General features: G+C 38.6%; 1 protein-coding gene across 1 annotated transcript; it reads right to left on the bottom strand.

Moving 5' to 3' along the window:
* Positions 1-639: 639 nt before the first annotated feature.
* LOC131155538 (putative kinase-like protein TMKL1) lies at positions 640-8,898 on the bottom strand. Its single transcript, XM_058108757.1, has 3 exons — positions 8,658-8,898; positions 7,075-8,572; positions 640-1,421 (listed from the first exon to the last, which is right to left on the bottom strand). Exons 2-3 carry the CDS (start codon positions 8,471-8,473, stop codon positions 781-783), a joined length of 2,040 nt encoding a protein of 679 aa, XP_057964740.1. The 5' UTR covers positions 8,474-8,572; positions 8,658-8,898; the 3' UTR covers positions 640-780.
* Between the last annotated feature and the right edge of the window lie 308 nt (positions 8,899-9,206).

The raw sequence follows: 9,206 nt of genomic DNA, 5'->3' as shown, positions 1-9,206 counted from the left end.
CTGCTGCACTGCATCCACTCTCAACAACCGCCTACTCACCTCCTCTAACTAATGTGTTGCCTCGCCTCCTCCTACTCGTGTTGCCGCATAGCTCTGGTTGTCGAAAGTGGGCATCGACAGACACCAACAAGGGGCAGGTCGGCGCTGGAATGCTTGAGGATCTTCCAGCAGCACGGAACTGATCCCATTTCTCCCTTGTCCCACATTGGTACCCAGAGAATTTTGAGTAGAAAGCTCACCTTGTGCAGCCCTCCTCACACCTTTCCGTGGATTTGGCCTGCCTTTGCGTGCAAAGGCATGAATAATCAGATATATGATCCATGGGTTGTATAATTTCAAACTTTCAATTATTCAGTTAAATAACCAAACCAAAAAACCACGGGTTCGGTATTCAATTTTGTAAAACGAATAACTTACTATTTCAGTTCAGTATCAGTTTTGTAAAATGAGTAACTTGCTATTTCACTTCAGTATTCGGTTTGGCATAGAACCCAACCATATCAAACCGATTACACCCCTAGTCATGCCGGAGGAGCATTAACACAACAAACTCAAGACTGATGAAGTCCAGCTCCTCTTCTGCGTATATCTAATATTTCAAGAACTACTTTAAAGATGATAGTTATGGTGAACAGAACGTTTACAAATAGAATTGATTCCCATCCTTGGAAATACAACATTCATTCAAATGAACATTATCAACATTCACTACAATTCTCCTCTTTAACAAGAAAGAGACACAACTGACTCATAATCTGATGCAAATGCGGAAAAGAAAGCTCAAAAAGGGGTACCAATTTCACTTCTTGTTTCAGTTGGGCTATACAAAGCAGATCTGTTCCTTGGTCTATTCTCCTCCAACTGCTTCACAACCTCATCCATGGTGGGTCTAACTGAAGCCACTGGAGCACAGCAACCCATTGCTAGCTTCAACGCCTGCACTAACCCATCTTCCATCGGACTCCTTATTCCCTTCAATACCTCCACATCAAAAACCTCCATTGTTGTCTCCTCCAAAACGGCCACTTTCACCATTGAAGGCAAATCCACAAAATCACTTCCTCTCCCATTCTTTCCAGGTTTCTTCCCAATTAAAATCTCCAACAACAGTATCCCAAATGCATAAACATCTGTCCGGGAGCTGCATTTCTTCATCTTTTGAAGCTCTGGTGCCTTGTAGCCATCCGTTTTTGCAAGTGCCACCATTTCATCAGCGATAGCTGGAACGACTAGCTTGTCAAGCCCAAACTCGGTCAGCCTGGCTGCAAAAAATTCATCCACAAGTACATTTCTTGATCTCACATTCCCATGAATAATTGGCGTTTCAAGCCCTGCATGAAGAAATGCAAGTCCTCTGGCAACACCTAATGCAATCTTGTGTCGACGAGCCCAGTTCAGCATTGGCTTTCCTCCTTTAGTTTCTGAATTCAACCAGTATAAAATTTCCAAATAAGAACAAGATAAATCCCCATAATCTGAGAAATAACATCAAAGCTGTGGAAGCAGTCAAACAATCTATGAGCCATCTTAAAATCAAGTAGGATTTATCATAATCCTTTTTGATTTCCAAAATTACAGCTCTTAGCATTTTGAGGAAAATTTACTTTTCGTTTTCTGAGGGATCAAAAGTTGCTTTATATTGTTCATATAGGATTAAGTTGTGAATTGAACTTTTATGGCATCGAGCAAAAGTGCAGAGCAACCCCCTCCCCCCAACCCTCCTCCCCCTGAAAATTCTTCCACAGGAGAAAAATATGAAGAGCAATATGTAAAATACCATATCAAGCAAGAAGAACTTATTTGTGTTGTACCTGTAACTTGTGTTAAACTCATGGAATGAATTTTCTAATGACTCTAGCATTCAAGAGTAACTCAAAAGCCATTATCAGTAAACTTTTTTACATCGTCTTTTGCTCGATAGATTAATCTATCTCTTTGTCCATTCTTTCATTACATAGCCACATCCTTTCCTTTTTCTCATGCCAAAAACAAAAACAAAAGCAAAAAAGGGCTTATATCAGCACAAAAATTGAAAGCAATCAGAAGTGTTGGCCTGAGCATTTGATTCCCACAGTATAGGAGCTGATTGTTTTTTCCACCCTTTCAGGGAGGAAGTGGAGATATGGATCTAGGACATAAATCAAAAGTATACAAGTCAACCGTGTTAAACTTCGCAAATAAACCAATCAAGCCTCATATCTACTAATCCGGAAAGTTTGCAAAAGGAAATGCAGTGATACCAAATTTTGTTCAGATTATATTAGAATGTAATACGGTGCAATTGGTTTTGGACCACTATGCTCATAAAGATGAAGTAAACAGAAAATTACATCTTTTGTCATAGCCTAGCAAAATGACTAACCTTCATCAAGTTCGTCAAAAAGAGATGGACCTCCCTTTCCTTTAGAAAATTGCACTAACCTACCTTGCTTTTATAATATGCTAACACATACCCCCACAGTTTGCTCAACAACTCCCATAAAAGCACAAGATAACTGATATGTTACCTCTAAAATTACACATGGGTGGAGCTATGTGCATCTCTGCATAGACAACTGCCCCGCACTGAGATTTAAACACTCTTTTTAACCGGCATGTGTATATGAGAAAAAGTTACATAAATTTTTAACCTGATGAAAGTACAGGGGTAATGCTGGTATATTTTATGATATTTTAGAAATTTTTTAAAAAAATTGTAACTTATAACCCTTGCATTTCTTATGCAACATCCCAACCATTTGATCATGGCACTTTCATACTAGAAGTTTAATGTTGAAACTTTGGAAAAGAGTAGGGTGAACTTAAGAAAGGGTATTGATGGTCCCTCGTGAAGCCTAGCCTTAATAAACTTCATAAATAAACAAAAAACCTAAGTCCCTAAGGCCTATGGACACTTTTTTTCTTCAAATACAGTACATTTTATCCTCTAAATTACTAACTAAAGCCACCTAATGGACCCAATAAAAATTGCAGCCTTGATTACTCGAGCGTTATGGCTAAATTGATGTTATTTGTCATAGTGTGTGATAATGAATGTTTTGAATGTTTTTTAAAATTTAATATTACAAAAAAGAGTTTGATGCACAAGTAACTGCCTCCACTGATGTAAGGTCTTGGAATCACAACTGAATTTACTAACATACATCTAAGTTGCAAAAGCTTTTGGAGAAACGAAGCCCCGTAGTAAATACTCAAGACGTGTTTGTACAAGCATGCGTCATCTTTTCTGCACATGCACCTATCAAAAGCACAGCTTTGCACTGACTAGTGTTGGTGTTTTAATTGAAACTCATCCAAGAATGGCAACAACAACAACAAGCCTTAAGTCCCACTAAATGGAGCTGGCTAGATGAATATTTTCCCACCAATTCACCCGATCCAAAGCGTTTTCCTCTATTAGATTATGGCCTATTAAATCTTTCCTCACTATCTCATTTAGGCCTACCTCTACCCCTTTGCATGCCAGAAATAATAACTAACTCACTCCTCACAGGTGCTCTACTAGGTCTACATTTCAAATGCCCAAACCATCTAAGCAGCACCTCCCTTACGTTGTTTTCAACTGGTGTTATACCTAAATTATTGCGCATATGCTCATTTCTTACTTTATCTTTTAATGTTAAACAAGCCATCCACCTTAGCATACACATCTCGACAACTTTCATTTTTTGTACATATTTTTTAGTTGCCCAAAGCATAGTTGGCCTTATAGCCGTCTTATAAAACTTTCCCTTTAATTTTAAGAGTATTCTACGATCACACAACACATTTGACGCACTCCTCCATTTTAATCCACCTTTAATTCTACCTACTACATCTTCTTCAATTTCCCCTTCAACTTGCATAATAGATCCAAGATATCTAAATCTATCAATGCTATTAATCTCTTGATATCTAATTTAATCTTCTCTCTATTGCTACTCCTTACATTATTGAAATTACATTTCATATATTCTATCTTATTTCTACTTATCCTAAACCCTTTAGATCCTAATGTAGCTCTCCAAAATTCTAAGTTAGACTCCACTCCGCTTCTACTATCATCAATTAACACAATATGTTCTGCAAACAACATCCACCAAGGGATCTCATTTTAAATATTCCTAGTTATTTCATCAATTACTAAAGTAAAAAAGATAAAGACTCAAAGTAGAACCTTGATGTACACCTATTGTGATTGGAAACTCTCTACAACCTCTTCCTACCATCCTAGCGCTAGTCACTACTCTATCATACATATCCTTAATGACCTCCATATATCTACTACAAACTCCCTTCTTTTTTAATACCCACCAAAGAACTTCCCTAGGTACCTATCATAAGCTTTCTCTAGATCAATAAAAATCATATGCAAGTCCTTCTTTTCCCTAAACTCTTCCATTAAACTTCTTGAAAGATAAATAGCTTCTATTATTGATCTCTCCTGCATAAAACAAAATTGATTTTCTGAAATTTTCGTTTCCAATCTTATTCTATGTTCAATTACCCTTTTCCATTATTTCATCACATGACTCATAATTTTAATTCCACGATTGTTATTACAGCTTTGAATATCGCCTTTGTTTTCGTACAAAGATACTAACATACTTTTCCTCCATTCTTCTAGCATTTTCTTGGGTTTTATAATAGTGTTGAATAGATTAGTTAACCTAGTAATTCCTTTATCCCCTAAATATTTCCAAACTTCAATTGGTATTTTATCTGGTCCTATAGATTTCTCACTCTTCATTTTTTTTAATGTCATCTTAACTTCAAGGACTATAATTTTGCAAATAAATCTCCTGTTTTTAGTCTTCTCCTCATTTGTCACTTCCAATTTCAATCTTTCATTTTAGTTTTCATTAAACAACTTATCAAAGTATTTCTGCCACCTCTTTTTTATGTGTTCTACTCTAATTAAGACATTATCATTCTCGTCCTTTATACATTCTACATTGCCTAAATCTTTACATTTCCTTTCTCTAACTCTAGCAAATTCATCCAAGAATGACGTGAGGTTTTTCCCTCTTGGGCAATAGGCATCTTCCACTAACCATTTAGAGACTCAAATTCATTTCTAATATAAGCACACCACATATAGAAGCAATTAACATAGAGGTAGAAGTGTCATCTATAATTTGTGGCATATATTAAATTTGGTTTTGCTTCCTTCCAAGATTGCCACATGGCACAATTATACTTGACCCAGTTAGGTTTGGGGCATTTCAGCTCGGGCAGGGTTTCGATCGATGAGGATTTTTTTTCCATCTTTGATCAAATTGCATTTTTTTTTTTTTGCTTAAATTGGCCTCGTACGAAGCATGGCCACTTTTCTAGTTATATTTAAATGCCACGGGAGGATGCTGTCATTTCTTGAACTTCAAGAGAGGTCAGGTGTTTTTTCATCATCATTTTATAGTCATCATAGTATAGACATCTTTTGGCATATGATTTGAACATAGCTGCCTGCAAATAGCTTAGACTTTGCTCATCTGCCAACTTCTCTTATTAAAGAAGATACAATAAGCAACCCAAATGGTTAAGCACAACCAGACACTGCTTAATTAAGCTGGTGAACGCAAGGAAGCATCACAAAGTTTGGCAAGAAAATCCTTGGAAGTTTAAACATAGAAGATGCTAGAAATGTAAAAGTTAACAAACAATATAAAGACAAAAGTATATTGGAGCAGCAAGCAGCATCAGAGAACAAACATTAGATCTTGATCAAAATATTTGCAATTTGCAAATCCAGCATCAAGAAGCAACATAGCTCAAGTCAAGCACCTATTGCACACCTGAGCTCCAATCCTAGTGATCCGAGCCAGGCTCAAGCAAACAAACAGCATAATTTGGTTTGTTCACACCACTATCATTAAGCTTATTGACAAGCAAACGAACAACAATTTAGATTCTCATTTCGCTAGGATCAAAGGAGCCAATAAATCGGGCAGGCTTTTGGATGAGCATTAAGTCTAATGAGTGAAACAACTACAATCCGCGCATTGACATAAAAACACAATGATATACCTAGCTTAGCCATATAATAATAATAATAATAATAATTAACATCAAAGAAACATAAACCATATAAAATTTTTTAAAACTATTTTTAATATAAAAAACAATAGTTATCAAAATAGTTTACCACAATGGGCCATGATAGGCCTGAAACCAAATGGTCCAATAATTGAGGCTGTAAATCATGATTCACCTATCCATGCTTGGGCCAAGGTAATAAAATATAGGATCCTTCAAAGAAATGAAGTTACAGTGTACAAATTTTTGTATCCTTTATAAGCGCACTGGTTATACTTAACAATTACCAACAGAAAAGAAGGCATCATCAGTTATGGAATATGGAAATATGTATGTTACCCAAATTGAGAAGAGGAGGACCACAATTTGGGAACTAGAAGTCTTTGTTGCTTGTTCTAAATAGAGTGCTTTTTTGAAAGTAATTTTGGGTACAACTCTTCAAACAGAGGGCATCAAAAGGATGAGGGCAGTCCTATGAAAAATTGCTTGTCATTAGATGTAGGGATCTTAACATAGCAACTTTTTTCAGCCTCCAACCCTCTAATATGCAGTGGCACAGGCAGAGGCACTTGACATGTTACAATTCTACCACATAATAGGCAAAAAAAAAAAGCATTTAAAGCAATTCCACGTCAATTAACTCCGCATTAATGTCTTGCTATTATGTGGCAAATATTTAAGCATGCACCGCATGGGTACTACACAACAGTGCATAGAAGAGGAGTTCACTCTTCTTCTTTTCATCCAAATACCCATTGGGACAGCTTACACAATTCCATGTTCCAAAAATCTTTAACTAGTGAGACTTCCGAATGTTTTTTCCCTTAAAAGTGCAGAAAAATGCGATGAACTGTGTAATCCTTGTTTTTTTTTTTTTTCACAATGCTTCCAATATTTGAACAGAAATAGGGTGCCTACAGAAATAAAGAGACTTTAGTTTTGTATGCTTATTGTACAGTAGCAGAGAAATATAACTTCTTTGAAAGACTGTTATTCTCTATTATAAGCTACTTTGGGAAAATCAATTAAATTCAGACAGCAAAATAAACTCTCACTTACCGTGTAAAAGATCATGGAGGGATTTGTTAGGAAGATAGTCATAAATAAGGAGCTTCTCCCCTCTTTTCCCCTGATAGAAGGCTCTCAACGAGATCAAATTTTCATGGCGAATCCTGCCCAGCTGCTTTACCACTGGTAAACACGAACTCCTGTCCTTGCAACTACCTTCTCTAAGCAACCTCAAAGCAATATTTCCACCATCAGAAAGCTTTGCCTTATAAACTGTTCCATAGTTCGTCTTCTCCATAACTTGTCCTGTTGCATTCAAAACATCTTCCAAAGTCAAATGCTCCCCACCCTGAAACAATATAAGCTTTCCCTCACCAGCTCCACCACCATTTTCATCATCTTCTACATCGTCCAATTCATCTTCATTTTCTTCGCTGTCCTTCCTCTTCTTTCCCTGCACATACCCAATCAACAACGACACCAAAACCACCGCTCCTGTCATCAAACTGATCACAATACCCGCAATGGCACCAGAGCTCAATCCAGAGCTTCTCCTGCAACTCCCCAAAGGAGACCCACAAAGTTCAGGATTGTTTCCTTCAAAAACCTCCACGCCATACCTCGATTCACCAAAACCCAGCAACTCTCCACTAAAATTATTGTGAGAAAGGTTCAATTTCTCAAGTTTTAAACCAGCCAAACCCTCTGGAATTGAACCCACAAACATATTGTCACTAAGATCAAGTTCGTTGAGAGTACTAAGCCTAGTTATAAATTCAGGAAACTCCCCGGAGAATTTGTTCGTACCCAAATCAAGAACCTGCAAATTCTTGCAAGTAGAGTTAGGTAATGCAGGCTCAGGAAGAGTCCCAGATAGAGAATTACCGTGAAGCCGAAGCGAGACGAGCCCATCGCAGAGATTCCAAAGCGATGGCGGAAAGGACCCAGTCAACAAATTGTGACCCAAATCAATATCAGAGAGAGAAGAGCTGTACCCAAGCTCAAGTGGTACAGTACCAGACAACGAGTTGACGCCCAAATAAAGGCTTTGAAGTGTGGAGAGCTCACTCAGTTCTCTCGGAATTGTTCCAGTGAGGTTCGCAGATGGGAGCTGTACAGAGAGAAGATGAAGCGAGGGGTCTCTGTAAAGGGACAGGTTGGTCCACTGAGGAGAAGAGAGGTCGTTGCAGAGGAGAGGAGAACCATTGGAGAAAGCCCATTTGAGTCCTCGCCATTGGCAGAGAGGAACAGAGGAGTTCCATGACGTTAGCAGGAGATTCTCTGAGTTTCCCCGCAGCGAAGCTTTGATCTCCCCCAAGATAAGATCAACATCTGAAGCAGAGGACATGGACTCCGAGAGACCAACATAAAACAAACCCATGAAGAAGAAGAAGAAGAAGAAGAAGAAGACTACAGAAATGTTGAGAGAGTGATGCTTCAGAACCGCCATGAACAAACCAGAGGAAGAGAGAGAGAGGGAAGGAAAACTGGAAGTGTGGGAGTGGTGGGGGGAGCCCTTTGAGAGTTTGAGGTTCTCTTTTTGGGAAAGCTGAAAGGAGTGTTGACTGTGTTAGTGATCTAGTCCATTATATGTACAGTCCTGATTCAAAATCAAATCACAACCAGGATTTTACCTCAAATACACTGAAAATGGGATCACGGCCGTCGAAACATCATCCAACGGTTCACGAATCAGAAAGGGAGCACCCCTTGTATGAATCCATAGCATGGTTCTTCTTTGTTTTACAAAACCCAAAATGTCTTTCACCTTTTCTATAATTTAGCTTCCCTGCACGCTCGCCTTTGGAATTGCAGATTATTGCTTTCCTACACATGCAATCTTTTCTTTGAGAGAGAGAGACGATGGAGTGCAGGACGCCACCAGGCCTTGTCCTTTTCAAAGTAAAGGTGTGGGCGGAAACATTGTGAAACTGATGCACCCTTGTTTTCAGCCGTTCACGTGGCACCCATGCTTGATCTCAACATGCGATCCAATGATTGAGGGGAGGAGATGATGAGAGCGTTGGGGGCTCAAAGGTGAGGGAATGCAGCGGGGTTTTGCTTGCGGGCCCACATGGCGGTGGGTCACAGCCCAAAAGCAGAGTAGGGGTAGACTATAGGGGTTGGTCATCACTCATCAGTCTATGCATGCCCACAGCTAAGGCAAGAACCAGGGCCTAGCA

This window comes from Malania oleifera, chromosome 5 (assembly GCF_029873635.1).
Source record: "Malania oleifera isolate guangnan ecotype guangnan chromosome 5, ASM2987363v1, whole genome shotgun sequence".
NCBI lineage: Eukaryota > Viridiplantae > Streptophyta > Magnoliopsida > Santalales > Ximeniaceae > Malania > Malania oleifera.
The sequence above is the reverse complement of the archived record's forward strand: the minus strand, read 5'-3'. Positions and strand labels throughout refer to the sequence as shown.

What these genes read in the sequence shown, in the direction of transcription:
- LOC131155538 (XM_058108757.1), bottom strand. Translation starts at nt 8,473, where the DNA reads ATGGCGGTTCTGAAGCATCACTCTCTCAACATTTCTGTAGTCTTCTTC. An exon ending in CCTCCATGATCTTTTACACG is followed by an intron (nt 1,422 to 7,074) that starts GTAAGTGAGAGT and finishes GGTTGAATTCAG; the next exon opens with AAACTAAAGGAGGAAAGCCA.